A 26,566-nucleotide genomic window follows, 5' to 3' on the forward strand; every position below is an offset into this window, starting at 1 on the left:
TATTTTTCATGTAACAATTCATATAAAACTTCAACAAGAAATCATAATCAGAGATCCCATTACATGTCCAGTGACAAGGCCCCTATATCACCCCCCCCCCCTCCTCCTCCTCCTCCGATATGTCAATCGGCTTACTGGAAAGGAGTTGACCAAATTTCATCAAAACATTTTTATTAAAAGAAAAGGGGGTGGGTATACAGGAAAATTTAGAACGATCAATCGTCAGCGAATATTTTAATTTTCTTTAGATTTCCTCCAGTAACAAAGAAAGCAAGAAGTTGAATGATTGAACGGCTAACGAAGAATAAGTATTGGGATAGGTATTAGGTTCGAATTGACCCTCACGGCAGGCGCGTCGAATGCTGCCTGCGCGTCAAGGTGGAAAATGGCGGGAAAAAAGAACAAACATAAGAATTATTTGGGAAAGACCTTCTTTCACTGAGGAGGAAAACTGATATGGGTGTTCATGTGACTCGTCTTCAATGAGTCATGACTGTGAACATCTTTTGTTATGCAAATAAGACGAATAAGGGTGTTATCCCTCATCATGTTTCGACATTCAACATTCAAAGTTTTGGGACGTCCTGATATCGATATGAGGAACTATGATCATGATCGAATAATGAAAGCGCTCCTGAGACCATGCATGTCTCGCACATGATTTTTAAAGAGTTTTTTTCCCCCTTTTCTTTTGAACCTTCTGTCCCTTCAAAAACATTAGTTGGGACAAAGGAGTTTTCAGAACTGTTGACTGTAACCATCCGGGGTAATCACTTGAGAAAATTTCAACGTTTATGATACTCTGGATAGGCCTTGGCTGCGATACATGTTTGAGTAAACTTAGAAATGGAAATAGATACGCTTATAGGCCTTTTGTTTTGTTCGAGGAATAATATTAGCCGAATACATACGACCAAGCTCGTTATTAGCCTCCCCCCTCTCAATCAACGAGCGGCCAACTAGTGTTATAGTCCCCCCCCCCTCAATCAACGAGCGGCCAACTAATGTTATAGTCCACCCCCCTTAATCCACGATCGGCCAACTAGTGTTATAACCCCCCCCCCTCAATCAACGAGCGGCCAACTAGTGTTATAGCCCCCCCCCCTCTCAATCAACGAGCGGCCGACTAGTGTTATAGCCCCACCCCCTTCAACGAGCGGCCAACTAGTTTTATAGCCCCCCCCCCCTCAATCAGCGAGCGGCAAACTAGTGTTATAGCCCCCCCCCCCCCGGACTCTGGGAACGCTTTTTTTTGAAGAAGGTATGCTGGTTGAAAAAAAAAGATATCGTCCAAAAATGAAGATGATTTTAGTCAAATCCCTACTTTTTAGCATACATGCTCTTACTTGATTTCCAGGAGGGTGCTGCCTATGGTGTTTAACATACGCAGCACCCACTATCTTTGGGGTGCTTCAGCCTCAGCATCCCCGCTCTCCAGGGCCATGAACTCTCCCCTCCCCACCCCTTGGCCCATCAAATGACCCTTGTTCCTTCCTCACCCACACTCAAATACCATGCATGACGCCTAAATTCCAGTATCAAAACTTGTGAACACGTCCAACATCCAGAATACTATCGAACTAATGAGTAAATTTTACGGATAGCAAGCTCGACAAGCCACTCAGACGATCCCTTTCACCGCTGCTTGATAAATCAGATAATCAGAAATATGTTATTTTAGATCATACTTAGTACAAGCTAAAGGAAATACTTTCTAATTAAGAGGGATAAACTTATTCTGTAATAATAACATTTCAACAAGTGAAGTAAAAGTCAATATAGAGGGGGGGGGCAGAAAAGTAAAGAAATTGACGAAGTATAAAAGAAAGTCTCAAATTATTAGACCAGTTCTGACGATATCAATTTGATCTCCATCACGCGTCCAACCTACATCCCGCAGCTCACCAAATTATCACAAGCGGTGGGAATACCCTAAAAAGGATGAAAATCCAGTGTTGAGTGGAAATTGTCAATTTTTGTCCCCGTGTGTAGAGTTTTCTAGACCCACAGGCCAGATTTCCTCTTATTCATTTCTTTGATATTTTGAGTTTGATTTGATTTTCTTTGGTATGGTGTTCGTGCTGGGATGCACGCGCGCCAAAAATAATACGATGTCATCAAAATCATAGTGGAAGCACAAGAGATAACAATTCATTCGAAGATAATAGAGAATGAAATATATTTTTAAAAGTTCATTTCAATATCGGAACTGGATAAGAGTTTTTCCTTCGTAAACCTCAATTGAGTATAATGAATATAAGAACGACCAAAGTCCACCTGTTGGCCAATGAAGTTTAACAGGGGATATTACCCATACACAATTTTACATGCAAAAATATCCTTTTGTTCAATCCGAATGAACTATGATGGTCTTTCTTGTATACTCAACTCCATGTTCATTGTGAATATTATATTATTTGATTTGCGAAATATATTGTGCCCCCTTCTTCCTAAGATATTAATAAAAATACAAATAAAAAAAACACAAACTTAATGATACTTGCACGAGTTAGAATGTATTGATAATATCAATTTGCGGAAACTTTGGAAAATATTATGCACGAATGAGAAGTGTATACATGATGATTCTTTATTACACCATGCACGACTTTCAAGAAAACAAAAAGATAACTGAGAATAATTGCGAATGTTGACTAAGAAATCTGTAACAGCTTCTTAAACATATATTTGGATGTAAATAGGTATTGTTTAGAATTAGGTGATATATAGTCGATAGTGATAGAGTAGTGGTAGAAGAAAAAAATAGAAGATAATCTTCCATCGCCAGTTATTATTGGACGTACGTAACGATCGAGCAAACGGTGTTGAACAGAATAAGTTGAGAACATATTGTATATAAGAAGAATATACAAACAGATAAATATCAATTAATTGTTAAAAGTCAGAAGATACGAAAAAAATCTGTCGATTTAGAATAAATAATTGTCATAATTTACCCATTAAAACTGAATGTCCAGATAAAATACACTTATACGTGCAATAACTGCATGCAATTCAGGAAGGGTTGGGGATTAATATATAATGGAATGTAATGTACACACAACTTAAGGGGGATATTTTTTTACGAAATAGCTGAAATATATGAGCAATTTCAAGATGTTATAGCGATGAAGACAGATTTATATATATATATATATATATATATATATATATATATATATAAATCCCATTATAATATGAGAGGGGAGTTCTAAAATCAACCACATTTGTTCCTCGTTCTTTCTTTTATTCAGGCTATTTGAAATCCAATGTATAACAAAAATATACATTTAAGATAATGTCTGATCTGTGTTCGCTAAGTATATAAACATATGAATGTTTTATATATATTAAATTTCAATGAGTTATTCCTCTTTGTATATTATGTATATAATGCATCTATTATTTCAATTAATCGGAAATCCATGGAAAATGCATTTAATGTATATGATATACTTGGGTTTATTTTATCATTGTAAACAAAATGTTCATATAAAGTGAATGAAGTTTGTCAATAAATTCAAATTCAAATTACATACCCCAGGCGCCGCCTCCCCCGGAAAAAAATTTAAGTGGTAAAAATATATATATATAATAAAAAAAAGGTGTGTAAATAAATAGGCCAACATGGCGTCTAAATTGGTTGATGTGATTTGAGGAATATTTTTTTTCATTTATTTATCTATTCATTTTGCTTACCATAAAAAATTCGAGGAGGGAGTCTAAAATGTGGCTACTTCAGCCTTGCCCTTTTTTTGTTTATTAAAGAAATGGTTGGTTTCTTTTAGTCTCTTTTTGCCCCCCTCTTACCGCCCTCGCTACTTATACTGGATCTGTCGCTGCCACAAACACCAGAGGTTCCATGCATATTCCAAGCTTTAATAAAAAAAAATGATAATAACTTTACCATAATAACAACAGTCTATCTCTTTCGTGAAAGTCTGTCAAATTGTATTGTCTATGGAATTCGCCAGATGAAACTGATGCTGGTATAATTTGGTATAATTTTCTGCGAATCGTTAAAGTTTTGAATAGCGTTCTCTCTTGACCGCAACACTACATTGTTTCGTTCAATCAAGAAATGCGATATTTACACACTTTTCAATGATTGAACTACAAAAGACTATGATCAGAACTATTTATTAGCGATAATTGCTAAGAAATTGGATTAACGTTAAAAGAGTAAAAATGACTTGCGATTCAAAATTTATCGACAAATCAATTAAACATTTTCTTTTGCAACTCCATATATGCGAACTTTTGGTATACATGACTGTATAGGCCTGTTACAACTGCTTTCGTGTGTAAACATCCTGCAAAAATAAAGACACTATACCTTGGTCACATTCGCTCTACGGCGGCCGTACGGCGAGTCGAAAACAGCCGTTTTATTCATTTTTATTCAAACCACCTATATTTAGTTGGTACAAAAATGTTAAAACGGCTGTTTTCGACTCGCCGTACGGCCGCCGTAGAACAAATATGACTATGGTATAACTGTAGGGGAAGGCGGGGTAAGTTGAGCATAGGGGCAAGTTGAGCCACCAGCCCCAGGCCAATAATGAATGAGTCAGACATTGTGGTGGTGTCATGTCTTGATGACCCATAGCATAACCCCTAACCCCACCACATTGTTTTCAACTTTGAAACAAAAAGTAGTTTTTAGAGGGAAAAACATGAATTTCAGCCAAAAAAGTAAAAAAGAGTGTGAAATAGATAAGTGCTTTATAAACACACACGTCTTTGAATATAATAAAGACATGATAACAACATTATTAGTCCAGGTATGGATCTTCATTCTTGTCATAGTCTTTTATATGATGGATGCATAATAAATGTGTGGATACAAAATTATCACACTAAGTTCGGACTGGGGTAAGTTGAGCCAAACAGCATGGGGCAAGTTGAGCCATGGTAATTCCTATGCAGTGGCGTAACTACGGGGGGGCACGTGCCCCCCCCCCCAATCGGCTGGCCAAAAAAAAAAAAACGGGGAAAAGGAGAAAAAGAGGGAAAAAGGAAAAGAAACGTAGTGGGGAAAAGAAGAAATTGTTGTTTATTATAGTGTTATATTATGTTATATAACACAAGAAGCATTTTTTCATAACTTTAAGAAACATTATTTGCTTAATTGTGTCTTCATTGTTCCTGGTGCTCGCATAGATTGTTTAACGAGATATAAACCTGCTGTACTAAAGCCTCCCGTTTTCAAATCAATATACAACAAAATGATATATTTCCTCGCACTTAGAGTTATTATTGTTTTAAGTAGTGATATATTCTTTTTCATGACTACTGAAAGTTGTCGCCCTATTTTAAGGTCTTCAAATAAAACATATTCTGTCCGTGCTTACGTTCGCATTAGTGGATTGGTGAGATTTCTGCTCTTCATGAACTCCTAAAATGAGTCCTTAAAATGTCAATTTTTCTGATCTGAATATCAAAAAAATTTAGCTCGCGCTTCGCGCTCGCATCATTTGGTTAGTGAAATACGTGGGGTCTTAGTGAATTCCTACAAATAACCCTTAGAATGCTCCTCTTCATGTCTGAATTTCCTAGATTTTCAGCTCGCGCTTCGCGCTCGCAGTATTTCATTAGTGAGATGCGTATGATAATCATGATTACAATGACTTCAAAAAGTGCTCCATGTGTTTAAATGTAATTCTAACAAACTCAGCAAGCGCTTGGCACTCGCATTAGATGACTATGGTGAGATATATACTCTGACTTAATGAATTCCTAACTATAGTCCTTAAAATATCCATGTTTGGGGTCAATATATACAAAAATTTCAGCTCGCGCTTCGCGCTCGCATCATTTGGTTAGTCAAATACGTAGGGTCTTAGAGAATTCCTACAAACAACCCTTAGAATGCCCCTCTTTAGGTCTATATTTCCTAAATTTTCAGCTCGCGCTTTTGCGCTTGCAGTATTTGATTAGTAAGATGCGTATGATAATCATGATTACATGACTACAAAAGGTGCTTCATGACTATTTAGACGTAATTCTAACAAAATCAGCAAATGATGGCACTAGCATTAGATGACTATGGTGAGATATTTATACTCTTAATGGATTCTAAAATATAATCCTTAATATTTCCTTGTTTAGGGTCAGTATATACACAAATTTTAGCTCGCGCTTCGCGCTCGCATTGTTTGTTTAGCGAGACAGTTAAGTATCATGATTACAAAACAATTTGCTTATAATGTCAATTTTTAGCCCTCAATATCAAAAATTTTCAGCTCGCGCTTCGCGCTCGCATTATTTAATAAGTGAGATACATATCCGTTTAATGGCACTGCATGTCCTTAAGATATCTCTATTAGGTCAGAATACCTGACAACTGAGCGCGCTTCGCGCGCTCCCTAAGTGACCCGAAATTTTTGCTGGTGCCCCCCCAAATGCCGTGACCCACGGTACGCCACTGTTCCTATGGTAATGTATCTTAAAAAAACAAACCATAAAAATCGATTGAAATGCTGGCTGAAAGGAGCAAATTTACATGACTGCACTTTTCCTTTTAAAGGATGTTAGTATTTATATAGAATTAGCAAGTGAAAAGACTTTAAACAAAAAATTGACATGCTGGTTCTCCCCTCATACATTTTGTACATAGTTTTTGTGGCTCAACTTAACCCAGAAGGTGGCTGAAACTTACCCCATATATGGGGCAAGTTGAGCCATTTGACATCGTTTTTTTCAAAGGTCACGATGACTTTCAGTGTGGGGATAGAAAGTTATATATAGGTGGAAAATATTTCAGAAGAATTAAATTTCAAGGCAAGGTACTTATTTCGACAAGATTATTAATCATATCAATTCTAACATGCAAAAAGCAAAACTGTCACAACTTACCCCGCCTTCCCCTACGTATGAAACCTCAAAAGTCCAAATTGCAATGATAATTGAATTCTTACTGGTAAACTAAAGGAATTATACAAATAAATTCAGAGAATTATAATTTTATTAACCGTTTGGTTTTCTCTGATGTCACGTGTGTATCTATATAATGAGATACATGGTCCTTTATAGGCGGCGATTCCGTATAACGGGAGGGGGGTCACCACCCTATCGATTTACCAAGCCGCAACATTCAACAATTATTTATTTATATTTTCTAAGCATTTTGAATGCATTTATCCACCTGTCCAAGGAAAATGTGATGAAAATAAACTCTTGAATTCATTAATAATTGCTGGCGGAATGCAGACTTTTCGAATTTCAACAAATCACTATCAAGAAGTTATGCGAAGTTATACGAGTTGCGGGAATGCACACGGTATAGGTCTGATTAAAAAAAAAGAAAACAAACGGTGATAATAACATCGAACTTAGGAGATCATGTTATTTTTTTGTAAAAAAATGTTATCGCCCTTTCAGTTTCACACGGTAAAAAAAATCGTAATTTGAACGATGATTCTATAGTGAAAAATAGGCTAATGACGAATTTTTAGCACGTGTAAAAACCGAACAAGAATCACGAACGCTAATCACAATCACGAATTCAATTTTGAGTTTTTGAATTTTCCATGTGAAAGGTCCGACGATTCTAAAGACGAATTGCCATCATACAATGATGGTTCAAGATTCTCGTGAAGGCCCTTAGTCAATTAAACTATAGAAAACAAAAATCGTGCTTACAATTTCTATGTCAATAGATGTTGGATTTATAAAAAAAAGCTATAAAGTATCTTTAATCAATATTCCATAAAGAACGACACGATATCATCTGAAAGACGAAAATAAGGAAAAGAACATATAGCATTTTATTAAACGAAACATGTATCAGCCTAAAATCATAGAACACTGATTTTTTTTCCTTTTGGATATCAAGGTAATTTCAAGAATTTTGTTACAAAATACAACGGTATGTGGAACATGGTGAATTAAAAAAAAGGAGTGAAAGTAAAAATTGATAAGTTACTGACATAATTTTTACATTTGCCCCTTTATCAAATTCACGCTGTTCCACATACCGTTAAATGAATGGCTACATTCTTGAAATTACCTTGATATCCCAAAATGTATAAATACAATTTACTCTGTTTTACGATTTTAGGCTGATAATGTGTTGTTTTTTTTTAAAGCTACACTGACTTCCTCCTTCAATCCTGAAGATTCTTGCAATATTGTGAACCTCAAACATGTTTCGTTTAATAAAATGTTATGTTCTTTTCCTTATTTTTATCTTTAATCAAATTTCATGAAGATCATCCCGGAGTGAATATTTTTCATCCATATTTTTGGTTCATCAACAAAATGTGTTTTTTTTTAATTGAAAAAATGAAGTATCAGTCAAAGTTTTGATTTGTTAAAACCGTGGAGTTTGTCACTTTTATGTTTTTTTTTAATGAGAAGACGTGTGGATTTTTTTTACCATCACTGATCTGTAGGTGTCTGTGTCTGTTATCGAAGAACCTAATCGTTGAGGGCTCACTTCCAATAGTCCGTTAGAAAACCGTTGCATTCATTTGCCAATGTGATTACGAGTTTCGATTGAAGCCATTCACTCACACCCCCGTACACAAATGAATTCGTCCAATAACTAGTTATGTGTATTGTATGCACATGGATGCTGGCCGAGTGGTGAGATGGGCTCGAACACAGGTGTATTTATTGTTGGTAAAGCGGCTGGTGTGTGTGCTTCGCTATCGGAGTGGGGAGAGAAATGACTTACTTTATATTTTGAAAACATCTCGGAATTACTCTTTCCAATATGGATAACTTACGGAATTGTATTATATTTATTGTTTTGTGTGTATGGACTTCATACGCAAAAGAAGGTGAGTTTCCATGCCCGTACTTGTTGGGATTTTGTGAAAGTTTTGGTCTGGATCAGCGTGACAAAAAGTTTGGAACTTTTCTTTAGTTTTAGTTTTACCCTCCAAACTTTCGCCCTTATCGCATTAATCTTATCTTAATTATGTTAATCTAAGCGAATGTAATATCAGACTCTCATTTTAAGTGGATTTATTATGGTTAATTTAGCAAAGTATCTGTCACAATTGGGTGTCGGTCCTTCCCGTTCCGTTTTCTTGACTTGAATTGAAGTTGAACAATGTCCCGAGTCTCATCCCCGATGCACCTGGCCTGGCCTGGCTTGGTATTGAGGTAGCCTAAATACAATTCCCGAGACAAACTCCGGCAGCAGTGGTATTTTTTAATCTTTTTGTTTTCGAAAAAATAGTATTTTCCTTTGCGCAAGTGTAATATTTATGGATTCTTCGGAGACATTATCAGTGTTATCTGTTTAATGAGAATTATTTTGTCCTAAATATTTTTCAATCAAACGAATGCCAAAGGGATTTTTTGATCAAAGAAAGGGGTTGTGTTTAGTCTGTGCTGTCTCATCATAGACCAGCGGGTATGGTGGTGGACTGCCCGCCGAGCTGGTCCGTGTTGTGCCGGGCGTGAAGGCGGACAAAGTGTAGCGGGGGTTCCGTTTTATTCTAGATCTTCCGCCCCGCGGCTGTCAAAAGTCATTTTCTTCGTGGTCAAAATACGAAATATGCCAGATAAATATGTTTTCTTTAAATTCTTTTTATGATTTTCATGATTTCAACTTCAACAAAATTTACAAGAAACCAAACTGTAAATATGAAATAAAATGATTAGAATAAAATGATTAGAATGGCATAGATCTAGTGAATTTCATAAGAAAATTTATTCCATAAAAAAATGGATTTTCTCCTAAATAGCAGTGATTGAATTTAATAGTCTAATAGAAATGATAAATATTTATTGAAAAATCATGTCTTCCATTCTTAATGAAAATTTGAAATTAGATATTTAGACCCGCTAGTGCAGGAGGTGAAATAATTTTTAATAAAAGATAATTGATTGGGGTTTGTTTCTATAGAATCTTGAATAAATTAACTTAATTAATCTCCACAATAGGCCTACTAGATCTGATTTAAAAAAGACATTTGAAATTACATTTATAAATGCTGTTGTGCATCTATGTCTCAGTCCCTCCTCCCACTGAGGAAGTTATAGTTTGATTTGATTCATAATATAGCGAGTTTACCCAATCTGGTTTCTTATTTATGATTTACAATGTATGTTGCTTATGACCATATTAAAACAGTTTTTAAAAAATTTGTTTGTAAAATTGGCGATTGCTTATTTAAACAAATATGAATATGGATTGTTTCATATATTCTTACATAATTTGATAGTTCTATTTTCCATAGCTTGTTTAGCAGTGATTACTGACAGCTCTCATTGCCCCAGGGCATCAGGGCTAGTCCTTGATAGCCCCTCCCTCCATCCAGTTTAAAAAGCAAGTCAATCACCCCTTTGAACTAAAAATGAGCTATATGCCGCAATATCATATTGAAAAAGGTTGATCCTTTCCTTTATCTCAACCAGTATTGTTAGCAGTAAAAGGGCTAAAGGGCAAAGCTTTTAAAGGCTTAACCAATAAAGAATGAATTCACCCAAACCACAGACATTCACCATTTTTATTTCATTTATTTATTTGTGTTCTCATTTTATGAGAGCTTCAGAACACATTTGAGTGCTGTTTTCCATTCACGTCTTCTTCAAAGGAACTCATTTCATTATACGGCTATTTTGTGGCTAGTTTTCAGCTAAAGGTATAAAAAATAAAAAAGATGGGTCAATCTGAATAACTTATCTTGTCTATTTTACATTGTATTTGTTCTGATTTGACCGGATATAGGTTCCACTGCTGTGCATCATTATTCATCATTAAATGTTTGTCCAATTTGCAAATAATTTAAGCTATAATTGGAATCCGTAGTTGACCAGAAATGACCCTTCAGATTCTTTCCAAATTATTTCATTTAAAAATTGAGTAAAATATGATTCATTAATAAATGATTTTTTTATTAGTGATCTAATTAATTTCTTTTGATTAATTATTCTTTAACATTTAATATCTATGTCCGCGACTGTATATTCTGACAACGTTTTGGCAATATAGATTCTGCACGCTTATATAACCATATGGGAAGAGTACGTAGTTTTTAATTGATTTGTTAATTGGCTTTGCACTCTCTATTTTAAGAGGACTTCATACATTGATCTGCACTGCGGGTGGCAGCTTTTTGGTTAATTGTTTTAAAACAGTCTGCAGAAAAGACAAGGATCTAAAAAAGGAAATGGTTTGTTACCCTTATTATCGTATTCTATTTCCCAGGAAAAAAAATGTACATGTAATTGTATAAATCAGTATGGTATACTTATTAGAGCATGCATCATCAGTGACAAATGCTGAATTCCATCTGGATATGGCTAAATGATATATAATTGAAAAAAAAATTGGTAATATATGATAAAATAGTACATACGCCCATATCACATGTTTTAATGAATTCATTGAATATTAATACTGCAAATATACCATACATGTATTTACGAATTATTAAATTAATTTAGGAGAGAAAAAAAAGAATTCTCTAATAGAAAAGAGAAGGTGTAGAGAGTGAGAGGAAGAAGTAAAACCAAGGGTTAAATAATAAGAGAAAGAAAAAGGGAAATATTTGTAATTAATTTCATATGTTTATCAATGTTTCTTTGGATGGGAAGATTGATTTTTAACTCAAATTTTTGGAGATGATATAAAAATTGTAAATCAGTATGGAACACCGTCTACTACTTTCGTGGCATATTTTAGTACATCCCAAAACTGGGTGACCCCTGGGCAGCAGGGGAAGAGAAATACGAGACACCATATTTATGACCGTTATGAATCTCTGCGATTTCTTTTCCCCCTGACTGATAAAGAAATAGGGAGGTTCTCACATGATAATGCTCTTCAAAATATGAAGTATCTCGGAGTAGCAGGGGAAAATGACTCTTGTGAATATTCTGATGAGGTGGCGGAGAAGACGAGACTGGCTGTGTCTCCTTCGTTTATGTTATGCCTAAAAATAATGCAAAATGAATGCAGGAAGGAGGGTGAAAGCATTCACTTTTGGCTCCACATTGAAAGTCAGTTTGTTGCTGATCCTCAGTGAATCTGACATTACCATGGAAAGGGGGGGGGGGGGTCATAGGTGAATTATTCTTCTTTGTGTAAGAGTGTTTCTTGCTTGTGTCATCTAAGTAATTGTTTTATATGCTTTGGAAGCTGTTAACTCTTCATTCTTGACACACTTTTGACCGTATGAGTAGGCCCTATATAGATCTGGTCAAATTATTTCAAAATAAATTGAATATCTATACTTCTTGGAAGCAATGTTAACTGGTAAAACCATAAACATTTTGAAAATATTCAGGCCTTTTATTTTTCCTTCTATAAGATACTCTCAATATTTTAAACCTGTTTTCAAATGTTACTGAGAATACCATTCAGCTACATGTATTATACAGTTGGTTTCAAGACTTCTAATTCTTGAAATCCAGAATTAAATAAAACCTAATTAATTTGGGAAAATGTAAACTTATGCCTCTATTTCTTAAGAGTGTATACATTATGGAACAAATAATTTTATGCCCATGAATTGTTCTTTGAAATGCTCATGAACAGGTCATATAGACATATCATTCTTTAAATTTTGAGATCTGAACCATATTTTGTATATTAAGGGACCCCCTTTAACAGCTGTAGTTTGACACACTTTGATAACATACCACTAGATAAATGAACAAATAGACCAAACTTGTTTCTTTGGTTGATTATTAACATATGTGACTATTTTAAATTGCACAGATTGCAAGAGTGCTTGATTGAGTATTCCTGGGCTGTACAGTACTTGAGCTTTTAGAACCTGACCATTAACACCAGTAAATAAAAAGCACATTTTAACTTTGTGTAATATAAATGTATTCAATTTAAAAGCTGTGTTTCTCTGGAGCAGAAAGAGTAACAATTTGGCCTCTAGTCTAAGGAATCTTCTGAATAAATTTGATCCCCAAATTGTTTTAAAACAGTAGTTTTGAATTGTTATTCCCCTGATTTTATATGAGAGCACTGGGAAATTTGCTTCAAGTTTCAAGTTAAACTCAGGAGTATGACATTTCATGTTCACCCAATGTTTTTTTACACTCACTCTCAAGTATATTGCTTCATATTTTATAAGTAACTCAAAGCAATGAGAGAAAGAGACAGTGAAGAAAGAGCATTCTTACAAGTAGTAAATCGATGGACAAAGGTGTAAAGAGAAAAGGGTGATCAATTTTGCAAACCTCACAAGATGGCGATGTGGACATGAATTATTTAATGTCATTACCCCGTCATCAGAGAGCAGCGAAAACAACAAGCTGCTCTTATTACTTGCACGAAAGAAAAAGATGTGTAGAAGATTCATCTTGTGCTGTATCAGCTAAGAGAGAGAAAGAGAGGTGCAATTATAACAGCTCATATTAAAAGAGTTAGTCTTTGCCTACAGGCATCAGAGCATCACTGGAAAATTAGAGATCTTTATGGGTTGCAAATTGGCAACATCAACCACAATTAACCTCTTTACGTCTATCATAATTATGAAAAGCAATGAATAAAGCAATAAGTGAATTATGATTTTCAAAAATATTATTTGTAGGTGTTTCCTTATACAGCTTTTGACACTTATACACTCATACAAGATTTTCTTCTTCATTTTGTTACCCTTTATATTCATTTATCAAAACACGGTACTATATAAAAATTTATGAAAACTTTTGGAGCAAATTTATATTTCTGTCCAAAGAATTCATGTTTCCTAGAATACGTGGCAAGCTATTGCTTCATTTTCTGAGCCTCTGTGTTCGATCCAGCGATGAAATCTTGCATTTTACGGCGTAATGTCTTTCAAGCAATTTTCCTGCTATCATATTTTTGGCATATCGACCGCATACCTGTACAGCCACCATTTAATGGCCATGAGGGATCAATTTCAGCCTCTCGTCATCTGTTTAGGAGTATACCAAGCAAAAGACCAGAGCCATTACCTTCTGAATGTTATAGACCATGGGACCGGTATGGAGGGTGAGGGGAGATGAGATGGTGAGGATTCCATTGTCGTAACTCAGGGGGGTGCTTACCGTTTCTCACACCTCAATCTCTCCCCCACTCTCAGTTCTGTTCTTACATTAGGCGGTTTCAAACCGCCTCGAAGTTCGCCAGTTCCAGGTATTCTCTGATCGGGAAATTTACCCCGATCAGAAAATACCAGGTATTTTGGTAATGTGAAAGCAAACTACGCGTAATCTCCCGAAAGAAAATACCCGCTAAATAGTAGGTACTTGGCGAAATTACGAGAACTTTCGTGGGGATTTTTCCAAGGTCGCAGGTATTTTGGCGATGTGAAAGCAAATTACGGGAACTTTTATCCCAACGTGTCGTTGGGCGCGGCGGCGTGGGTGGCTGCTGGGCTAGAGATTTTGAATCTCCCGCCTTGCCTGCTTATCAGACCACACTGCGCATGCTCGTAACTTCGGGAACTTATCCCGAAGGATGTGTTTCGGGGCGGTGTGAATGCAGGAATAATTAACGGGTATTATTTAGCCTTAAAAAGTTCTCGTAATTTAACGGGGATTCTTGTGATCGAGGCGGTTTGAAACCGCCTATTGAGAACGATGGTGTTCATCTGGTTTGTCCAGGTTGAGAACCAGTGGCCATGTAATTTGTGGTTGAGCCCACAAAACATGAACTTTGTATGTCCCTGGAGTACACCCCCAGCTAGCAGTGTGGGCTCCATCTTAGTGATGTCCAATATTTCTAAATGACAGTTGATGAGTGGAATGAGATATGTGATGGATAGTTTTTAGGCATAGTAAATTACCATCTCATTTCATTCTCACTCACATTGTCATTCTCAGTGAAGCCTTTGGACTGTGTACTGCAACTTCCACGTAGGCCTAGATTTTGGTTTAGATTTTGGTTTCCGAAGAATAACTGGCCTTTGCTTCCTTAAAATAGAATCTTTGGTCCTATTTGATTTGGATTCTGTTTTTCTGGTTATTTTGAACGGGGGGGGGGGGGGGGGGGGGGGGGGGGGGGGGGTTAGTATATGCCTGACAAATGACAATGTATGGACTGATAAAGCATCATTACTGGATCACTACATAGGTGCATTTGTTCTTCTTTGTAAGCCCCCCCCCCTGTTATAGCCACAGGTTACATGCAGTCTTCTACTGTTCTGTCAGAAGTTGGTTCCTCCGAGGCCAGCAGGTCGCAATATAAATCTAAAACTAAAAAACCAACAACTTAAACTTAAAAAAAAACAACTAAACTATTAAACTAAACTTGAGTAGGTTTAGTATTTCCAAAAACCCCCACTTTTTTGTGTGTGATAGTGCATAGTTAAGGAAGTTGATTTCACAAGTATTATATTTTGAGGAAATATGGATGGATTCAATGTTGTCTTTGGATATGAAATGTACATTCCTGATAGCATAATCATAGTACAAGGTTAGGACCCAATGATTACACAGTAAATGTGTTGTCAAATGTTGTGATCTTTTGTCTTGCACTGTGTCACAAACTTGTCCTATGCTGACTTCATATTCTCATTTCTAAAGATATGCTAATGAGAATCAATTTTGGTGGTTGTAGTTGTTGTTTTTATTGATTTTGCCACCATTCATTAGCATACTGTGGTCTATGAACTGGAGCGGAAACATATCAAGCAATATCCCCAGAGCATGATGTGCATTACAATCATTAGTGCAGTTCATTTGGCATGTCTGGTTATATTTAGGAAATGAAACTCATTATTATTTGCATGACTAATTAAACATATTTGTGGCCTATTGTAAATGAGTTTGTGTTAAACTAAATATTTGTTATCATGTGTTTTAATCAGATTTGTATATTTTGGGGATATTTTGTAAACTTCCTTGTAGATCCAACACGGGTCCTATCAATGATCAGCAGCCTATACATGGAGGTGAAAAGGACATATGATTTGTTGGATTTTTGATGGAAGGGTGCTACACAAAAATAGACCAGCTTTTTTTTTTTTGGGGGGGGGGGTGGAGGTTAGAGGTCTGATAGAAAAGGCAAATACTGTGGGGCTTTCCCCTTATATTCTATATATTGACCTCTGTTTAAAATATGTCAGTTGGGATGGATAATTAATGTATGGTATGCTACGTACTGTAGTCAATCAATTTGTCCATCCTTTTTGTTTACTTCTTATTAAAAGATATTTAGAATGATTGTTTAAGGTTTTGAAATAATTTGAATAAATCATATATTAATTCAATCAATTGACCAGTAATATTAAGAATCAAAATAAAATCTCAGTAACAAGTAGAGTTCATTTAAAATGTCAACAAGAAACAGACCCAGTGAATACACTTTCCATTGTGCTTTACAATGCCTACCTATACCCATTAGCATGCACACAGTCTTGTGGAAACCTACCGCTTGAGTAGCTCTGTATCAATTTCACAAATATTTTATGAGAATTCTCATGAATATTTGATACCTTTACTGCAATTAAAGCTTGGAATTCTCTTTTGTGTACCATTGGGTGTCTGTACTGTAGTGGCTTTCACATTTAAAGTTTTGGTTATTATGATGCATCTGAGATTAATGGCTTCTCCGATTAGTAAACTAATGGTGAATGATGAAAATTGGGTTTGAAATGCAAAATGCTACAAGTTGTTTGTCAGGTGCATGTAGGACTCTCCCACCCAATTTTTTTGGTGAAATAGTATTTATCTCATTTATTCATTTATGTATGAATCATACTCATCCGTTATATAAAACAGAGGTGATTAATCACCCTTCTGTGTATTTACATGGATACATTCCAGGAATTGAGCAAAACAACCATTTTTTCTGTAGTGAGGGGTATATCAAGAATGTTTACAAGAATAATAACTTTACCTTTTTATGAATTATTTTGTTGTAGTTTTTAAACCCTAAATTCACATTTAACTTTTCACATCAAATTTTGTTTCATATTTATTTTTACAAGTTGCATAAAAGCTACAATTAACATAGCCTTGGTCAAGTCCTAGTTATGATTGGTTATATTGACAGTATTTAAAAACATAATTTACATGTGGCTGGGAGAAATATGGGAGAAATATGGAATTATTGTATTATATTCTATTATTATATTCAAAGAAAATTGGGTTAAAAATGAAAGTAATAAAAAGAAATGTGCGTGTATGAAAGAAAACCTGGATATCCTGATACCAGTTAATGGAATAGATGCAATCCTACATTCTCAAGGGATGATAGTGACATACACACCAAACAGACAGATGTACAAACAAACTCAATAAGAAAGTGCATCTATAATAGTTGTCTCCTCGTCTCTTCCCCCCCTTCCCCGCTGCGATTCCATCTTAAAGTGTGACCTCATTTCCATGATATATCTTTATCAGAATGTCTTATGTGTCTTCAGCACAGCTGCTTGTCCTGTGCTGGTGACCAATATCTTTCTTGTACTCAATGCAAATCTCTCATGTCCCGACACGACCCGTCGCCAAAAACCTTCCGACGATTACCTCCACGGTGTATGTATGTATGTATTCGTCTTTATGCATGTTCGGTGACAAAATTGGCATTGATTTAGAAAAGAGGTCCAGCCGGGAATTAACCAGCAGTGTTGAGCGCACCAAATTGATTTTTCACCCCTTATTCTCTCTTGACCTAATACCCATTGGGAATGGAAGATGACAGTATGGATGCTACCAACCCGACAAAGGTTTTCTTCATTCTAGATTCCAACGCACACTAACAATGCAAACAACAATGGTACATGGCTCTTCGGAGGAATTTCCTTTGTCCGTTTGCGGTTGTAAACAAGTGCTCCCCCTCTGAAAATAAGTTATGAAAGAAGCCGATGGAGTAGAAGTAATTTAGACCAGTCAAAGCTTATCAATGGAACTACAATATGTATCTAATGCTGTCTTTGTCATCTTTGGCTAAATTGAAATACTAACAATTTGAGGAATTTTCCTGTTAGCTATATGGGGGTTGATGCCTCTGAAGTATTAATTTTCGAGGCAAGTGATGACTTATTTTGAGGTTAAATTACAATCTTTGATAGAAATTGATTTAAAGAATAATCCTGCAACAATCTTGAATGCAACAAAGAATGGAATAAGAATCATGCACCAATCATGTCTCTTTGATATCTACTTCTGCCTCATCTTGTGAAATACATTAGCTACTCATGTGAGTTTACATGTATGTACTTCTTTCTTGGAACTGACGAATATGTTCCATGGATCCATAATAAAAAATTGTATTTTTAGAAATTTGAATTAAAGAATTAAGTTGATTGAAAGAAAATTAATACACAAGTAAAGATTATGGTTTGGATATAATGAAAATAATAATGGTAAGAAAAAGGATTCATAATGAGCCCCCAAAATCCACTCATGTCAAGTACACAAGGTAAAGTGAAAAGAAAGAAGAAAATATATTAGGGAAGATGTATCATTGAAACAGATTAAAACTCGTCAATATGCAATGTAATTATAACATGTATAGCAGCTGTTCTCTCCTGTAGTTTATTTGTATCATCATCTATCTCTGTCTTTCACTCTCCACTATACCCAGCTTTAGAAACAAGTATTTTCACTGCATTTAAAATGCACAATGCCCCCCAGCCCTCTATGTGTTCAAATGCTTCCGTTTAGAGATGGCATGCATAATTCATGACCGGTGGTCGCCCTACTCCCGCCACTAGTGTACGAAGTCGACTGCAGACGACGCATAGCGGAACTCTGATTTCGTTGCCTTCGTCTCCATCCCCCCTTTCGCCATTCGATGGGGCCCCCACGGAAAGAAATTCAGTACTCACAGTTCCTATTTCAATCTGTTTATCGGTGCTATAATCCTAAGTTAGGTGAAAACTATGGGAGAGTAATTGAATTTACTGTGCTGAGGTTTGACAGGATGAAATAACATTCATGTTTACTGCCAAGCTATACCTAGATGAATGTTTCCCAATTCCATGAAAATAAAATACAAAATAAGGAGTAACAGGCAATATATTAATTGTTAATTGATAGAAATGAAATGAGTCAACTTGCTCTCCATGATTTAAATCCTATTATATTTCGTCAATAGCAATGTATAAAAAAAGAAATGTTTTAGGTAATGGTTGTTACTTGCAGTTGTGTAACCACCCAGTGCATGTATTAAACAAGTACATTTGATATGGCATGTCTATAAAGTAATTTTTTATATAATGGTTGACACATATTGCTACCTTAATCATCTTCCATTATGAACTTACTAATAGGCTTTATGTTATACATAAGCAAAGAGCTATTTCTTCTTGAAATTTGTAAGTTTTGTACAATAAATAGTCATAAATGTGATAACATTGGTCACCACAGATGAGGACATGGAAGAGATGCTATTGCTTGGCTAAGAAAATTGTTGAAACATGTTGTACCATGCTACCAGCTTAGTAGCAAAGCCTAGGATAGACTCTTCTCACAGTCGCCTCGGGCCCTCAGAGCGCAACAGTAGCCGGCCCGCTTTTTCAAAGCCTTTTCAAAGTATTTTTCGCAATAAAAAAGGAGAGAAGGGTAGGTAAAAGAAGCGGACTTGGATTTCTCGCCCGAGGTCGATGAGCATTGGCTGTCGTAATGCTTGCGATGAGAGAGTCTTTGCTTCGATGCGAGGGATGGAAACGTGATTCCGCACAACCCTGTCGGGTAGATTTTGGCGGAGGAGAACGAAAATAGAGGATGGACTGCCAAGAAGATGATGGTTACATAGCGGGAATAGAAGAAGGAGAATTGGGAAATAAAGCTTTTGTAGAGATTTTAATCTCCGGCTAAATAAAATGCCACATACATTCAAGGTCATTGCCACCTCCCTCCCTCTCTAACTTAGGTATGAAATAAAAAAATCTTTAGTGAAATCTTGCGGAAAATACACAAAAAAGAGGAAGAAAAAAAGAAAGTGTGCTTTGTTTATGGGAAAACACAACATTCAAATATATTCATGAACAAGTCTTCTAGTGATGTATTTTGAAGCATATTTTTGAAATAACGTAGTTAAATAAGATTGTATGAAATAAAATGAGTTATGTTTTATTGAAGTAAAATTGGAAAACTAAATCATTAACTTTTGTAAAAACAGTGCTATGACATGAAAGAAATATTAGTGTAATACTGAATTGTAAATGTATGGATGGGTATTGATTGAATTGACAATGATTAACGCTTGTTTTTTTTTTTATCTCCCAATTTTTAATTTCTCATTTACAGTTAAATTATATGATAGTAATGACTTTCCTGGTTTATATTGGACAGTATATCCACCACAAGATCCAGATTCACAAACATATGTAGGGGTAAGTAAACCACAATCTCTTATTAATTAATTTGAAAATATCTTTACTATCGTGTTAAATATTTTATGGTACACTTTTTGAGTGTCCGTTTTTGTCTTTTTTTGTTATTTTTGAGCCACAAAGACATATCAGAATGTATCTTTGTTTGTCTTTCTGGTGATAAATTAATAAGTTTATGCCAGATCTTATGTACATTTTTTGTTGTAAGTTGAAAGATATTTATTTCAGGTTTTTAGCTATATGTTGAAATGAAAGCAGTACTTGTAGAAGCTTGAATATCAGCAATCACCTTCCTCTCTGATGTATAAATGGGGAGGAGGAAAGGGAGGGGGTGTGACTAAAATATTTCTTGATTCAGTATGGAAGGATAGTCTCGGGGGGGGGGGGGGGGCAGTCCCATTGACGAGTGGATACCATGTGCGACCATGAGATCTCAAAAAGCACCCTAAACACATATTTTCCATATTCTGAAAATGCATCCCTTAAGAAGTATTTGCTTGTGAAACCCTACCCTTGACAAGTATTTGAAAAAAAAATGATACTATTGGCAAGTATTCCCTGAATTGAACCCCTTAACAAGTATAGCGATATTTCATTGTCATGGTCATCGGTTTTACCTTTTGGGTTTAGTACAGCCACACTTGCGCAAATCGTACTCAAAACACATAGTGTTGACTCTTGGGGCAAAGAGTATATCCTTTATAAAACAATTTAGTCTTGATTTTTTAAACCCTCGAAAATTTGACCCTAAACACGAAGCTTAATTCCTAGCAAAATAGATATCCTTTTTTCATTATTTTAGTGTTTTTGACACCCTCATTACGTTACGTACGTAACATGCCCCATCTTGAAAAAGACGTCCTTTTCCCATGTTTTTTGGGTTGCGCATGGTATCCACTCATCAATGTAAGTGCCCCCCCCCCCAAGATAGTTCATTAACTGAGTTGTGTATAATGTTGGTTAATGATAACAATTACCTTAAAGAGCCTTTGAAATCATGGGGGCATGATCATATGTATAAACATTCACACCAACAATGAACTGTACACAGAGTGGACCATTAAAGGTCCATTAAGTTGGTCTAGCTCCTACAATGGTTCAGTAGTCCAAAGTTAAGAGGTCAGACTGTAAACAAGACTGGAGTCTCACACCTTAGTGATAACTGCTTGAACTGAGCTCTGCCTTTTGTTCCTTGCTTATACTTCTATATTGCAAAGATATGTTGTACAGAAGATGGAGATAAAATAGTACAAAAGATGACAAGAAATATATTTTTGGGATGGTGGTCAGAGTGGTGATAATTATTATGGGGGGGGGGGGGTAGAGGAGAGGACACTGGAGAGCATCATTGTGCAAGACAAAAAGAAATATCTTTGATGAGCAAAAATAAGCTTACTAAAAGAGAGAAAATGTAACTTCAGATAAGAGGTAATTTTCTCGTTTTGATATAATTTTGATGCATCAGAGAAACATATCATGAACTTAACCTAAAAATTCTAAGATATGTTTTCAAGCAACATTTTGCCAGAAGCTAGATTCTTCCCTCACACTTAGCATGCTCGGGATTTCAAATAGGTCAGTTCTGAAGTTGGTTGGATCATGGACCTATGAGTATTACGATAGGTCCATGGTTGGATAGAACCAAAAGTAAACCTGGTGTTTTCATGGCTAAAGCCAGCCTGACACTTGCACGATTTCGTGCTAGTGCGCAAACTAGTCGTGAACTGGTGTGAAGTGTGCGTAAACACGTCGTGACACGCCGTGACTGCGTGCCATGTCGGGAGGAGAATTTTGAAATGTTCAAAATTTTGGTCACAACAAAATTTAGCGACCGGGTCTTGAACTATGCGCAAACTGTTCGTGAACTTGTTGGGAAGATGCGGGAGGATGCGTGCTATTGCGTAGCATTACGGGCCATGCCACGACTGTCACGAATAGTTCATGAACGGCTCACGTCGTGTTCACGAATAGTTCAGCACGACACCGTCCGAATTGCGCAAGCTCGTCATGCCAATGCGGGAAGTGCGTAAACTATGCGCAAACTATGCGTGAACTCGTCGTGCCAGTTCGTGTCAATGTGGACACTGGCGGTCACGCATTCGTGAACTCGTCGTGAACTTGTCTTGAACTATGCGTGAACAAGTCGTAAAGAGTGCGGGAGCCTCCCAGTTCGTGCCCCAAAATGGCACGACTTGCCACGACAAAATCGTGGCCAAAAGTCGTGCAAGTGTCAGCCTGGCTTAAGGATTTAGAATTTTTTGTCAGCAAACCAAATACAATTTGCTGTGGTTAAACAGAAATCCCTCTAAGGGTACTTTACGAGTTCCAGGATTTCAAAATGGGAATGGGTGCATTTTATTTTAATTATCTCATAATAGTAGGCCTACAAGAGGAATTCAAAATTTCAGCACAATTGCTTTGTTGATTTTTAAATCCCCTGGACAATGTTTCAGAAAATGTATGCCCTTCTATTAAGAGTTCACTTGATGATAGATCACAAATTGCTAAATCATTGTTTAACACATCATGCACTTTAATCATACTTTTGTTATCTCCTCTTGTAAATCTATTTGATTTTATCTGGAAAGTTGTTCTCTAATAAAATTTATATTGTAACTTTGTTGATGAGAGCAAGAATGGGTTTAACATTGTTAGAATTATAGCAGTTTACATCTTTTTTGCTTTGGACTGATAAAGTCACATTCATAAATATCAAACATCATTGTATATTTCTTACTCTATATTTTATTATTTTTACTTATTTGCTCTTAATAAATAAATCATTTCTGAATAATAGTCACATGCACTTTATCACACTAAGTTATTCTTTGTGATCTTTATTGTTTACCTAAGAAAAGATAAAGTTCTATTGATCCATGACTATGACTCATATTCGATAGGAACTCCTCTGTATTTGGGAAAACTCTTGCACCTTGTAATATACTCACAAAAACAATGGCATTAAAGCTAACCTGTGGGATTGCACAAAGCATTTTACACCTGTGATAAATTCATATTTTTGGGTTCAACACCTATTGGTGTTATTAAACAAATATTCTGTTTGCTATTTTAACACTATGTTCCAAATCAGTGGTGTTTTATAAACACCTTAGGTTTTAGTGCTCTAAGAATGCCAACAGGTATTTATAATGCCATAGTTTGTAAAGTGCACCATTAAAATTCAGTGTTTCAGATTTGCGATTAATTGCAAATTTCCACAGATTGGTCGGTAGTTGGAGTATGATGGGAAATGACTGTGATTGGGAAATTTTCATTTTGTGATTGATCACATATCTCTGTGATTTTAGGCACAGAATGTTTGCTCACTCCATTCCAAGTTCAACAGTAGAACAGAAATCTCAATGTATGTCATAAAGTCATCATAAAAGAGAGATGCGCAAATGCAATTTCTATGAAAAGGGCCTGTTATATGACTAGCATGTGACGGTTTTATATGATTTTGAGATCGATATTATAAAGTAAAGTGGTCCAATAAAAGTTCTTGAATTTTAACATTGAGTTTTTACTATAAGCATGTTATACATGTAGAAATAGATTATCTTTATTATTGTTTGATTTAAATGATTATTTTACCTCTTTTAAACCAGGCACTATTAGGATGAGGGTTAAATTTGAAAGAGCTAAGAAAGAAATTGATTAGTAAGCAGAAAATGAAGAGCCGTATTTCTTTAATTTAAGGACATATGATTTTCAATTTTAGTTATTTGTCATTTTGAAAAGAAAATAAAAAATAATAGATGTTTGTCAGAGCTATGTAATCTTAAATATTCCCTTCTGCCTTTTCACAAGCAAGTTATGGTATATATCTTATCATGCAAAATGGTTCCAAGACACATGATAAGATCATGTCTTCTGTTCCAATCTAAAATTGAATTTCCAATTTCATATACTGTCAGAGCAAATCTGTTCAATTTGTCTCCTGTGGCCATTTACATATTACAAGTAGTGAAAGGTAGCTAATGGAGTAGGCTTACAGGTAAGGGAGATGACGGGATGAGAGTATATGGAGAGAGAGGGGGGGGGGGTATTTGAATAGTTTGCCAGAATCACCTAAAATGTGTCAAAATGGGAATGGCAAAGTTATATTTTCATACTTTCATGTATTTACATAATTGCACCTTACATAGAAAGATTGTTCATAAAAAACATTGATTCACTTATCAGATAAAAGGGCTATATTTTTAATTAATTCATCATTTTACAAAATAATTAATGCAGTTTGGGCACCAGTTATTCCATCTCAAATTCCTGTTCAATAAATTGGAAAAAGGGGGACACTCATTACAATGTAACCAACGTCATGGATTTATGATTTTACAATGTATGTTGATTCCCCCATGTGCCAAAAAGGGAAAGCGGATGAGATATTTGATCAAATTAGAGGCTTTTGTCGTTTGAGAGCTTGTTAGAGCGTACCAATGATGGGACATCTAATTCAATTCATTTGTTATGGCTCACTACCTTGTATGCTTATGGGACTTGTCGCATGCGATACTTTGTATTGATTATGAAGCGTAGTAATGGACCGCGCTTCAAGACAGTCATATTTTCGCTGTAATTCCCTGCCAATGCTATACGAAGCAGTGTTTTTCTCCTGTACACCTGGTCACAGAGTACATGCAATTGGTATAATCCAGAATATAATGACAATATTAAATATTCTAAATGTACATTCCTCATTTGGAACATATCCGTTGAGTGCTTGCCTGGATCAATTCATGTTCAGCTAATGTCTTTGTGACTCTAGAATGAGCAATATCACTAATAGATAGCTTGATATTGAATCCATTATGTAGAGTCACAACTGGCATTTATATGAACTTTTCAAAGGGCCCAGAATACATTGTATTACAAAGATAAATAATGGAAATTAAGAAGTAATTATTGCATTCGTTTTAGTTTAAACAAATTGGAGTATAAGACTGACATTGTTGCATGAAAGCATCATACCAACATTCAGGTTTGTGTATAATCTGTGGTAGCAGTTCTAATGTAAACTTGTACTCTGCACTGGGTAAGCCTATGTTTAAGTAGGATAACATCTATTGTTTAATTTAGAATGAGTGGTCTGTTATGATTCATAATGCTCCCGACCCCCTGCTCTCGCCTAATATTGATGAAAACATGAGATAATAAGCGTTAAAATCAATAAGTTTCTCCAACTTTCCTTTTTATCTATTAAAATCTGAAGTCTAATTATCTGGACTATGTGGTAAGTAGCATAGATGGTAATCAGTATTCAAATGTATAGATGTTTCCCAGTCCAATAACAAATATTGATTTATATATTTTCCCATTCATAGTAACCATATACATGTAACCTCCAAGTTTAATATTTAAATGGTTGATTGATGTCGATCTGTAATGATTTTTGTTATTATGAGTGGTAATTCACAGATATTACTGAACTTAAATGGATTGTGATCATTATGTGTATGAATATTCTTGTTATTGTTTTTATGACTTGTGTCAATAATGATTGTATTATTTGATTGTTTTTTGCGATAATACTAAATATTGATCTATGATTCTCATTTATGACTAGGATGAGGATGGTCTTCTGTGTGTGAGATACATCTCTCCAATAATATTACATGATTAGGAATAAATTGAAGTGGATTTTCAGTTACAAGACAAACAATGTGATTACCAAAAATCACCCATGAAGTTATTCCTCTCCATTGACCCTTGACCTCAGTTTACCCCCAGGTTCCCTAACTTGACCTTAAATGACTTTAGTAATAACAGTCCACATTGGACTGTCTTGCATTTATCTCTCAACATATCTGCATGCTTGTTATTTCCAGGGTATGAAAGTTGATGACTGGTGGATTAAATGTTATGTTAATGGCAAAGGGTTGTAAATGCAAGTTAATTGCAAGCCAATTATATTACACAAGTGATCTTATTGCCATTAGCCAATAAATATTAAAGAGATTTGTGTATGTTTTGGTTGTGTTATATATTTGATATTATAAATTCTATTTGAGTATGATTGTTTGGTTGGTATAATGTGTTGTTACAACCGTATGGTTTGATTCATGATGTGTTTGATATTTAACCTCTTCAAGTTTGAAACATATTCTCTTTTCAGCAGATTTCATCTCAATATTTCAATACACCTCAAAGTCTTATAGTGTAACGTTCAAGTTCAGACAATCAGAAAAGTTTTTAAGTTAAAAAACGCCCAATTTTCACTGTAACAGTATTTGATAATTAATATTTAAAGGGGAATCCAGCCTTGGCTATAAAATGTGTTGGGAAGGAGAAAAATAAATTGAACAGAATGGTGAAAGTTTGAAAGAAATCGGACAAGC

At 35.4% G+C, this 26,566-nt stretch overlaps 1 protein-coding gene across 1 annotated transcript in view; it reads left to right on the forward strand.

Moving 5' to 3' along the window:
* Nucleotides 1–8,549: 8,549 nt before the first annotated feature.
* LOC121427472 (ephrin type-B receptor 2-like) overlaps nt 8,550–26,566 on the forward strand; it is a 31,037-nt gene continuing 13,020 nt past the window's right edge. Inside the window, exons 1-2 of the mRNA XM_041623874.1 lie at nt 8,550–8,786; nt 20,143–20,228. Of these exons, the coding sequence (XP_041479808.1) occupies nt 8,720–8,786; nt 20,143–20,228 (153 nt within the window). The 5' untranslated portion in view covers nt 8,550–8,719. The remainder of the gene's footprint in view (nt 8,787–20,142; nt 20,229–26,566) is intronic.

Source organism: Lytechinus variegatus, chromosome 14, assembly GCF_018143015.1.
Source record: "Lytechinus variegatus isolate NC3 chromosome 14, Lvar_3.0, whole genome shotgun sequence".
Classification (NCBI taxonomy): Eukaryota; Metazoa; Echinodermata; class Echinoidea; order Temnopleuroida; family Toxopneustidae; genus Lytechinus; species Lytechinus variegatus.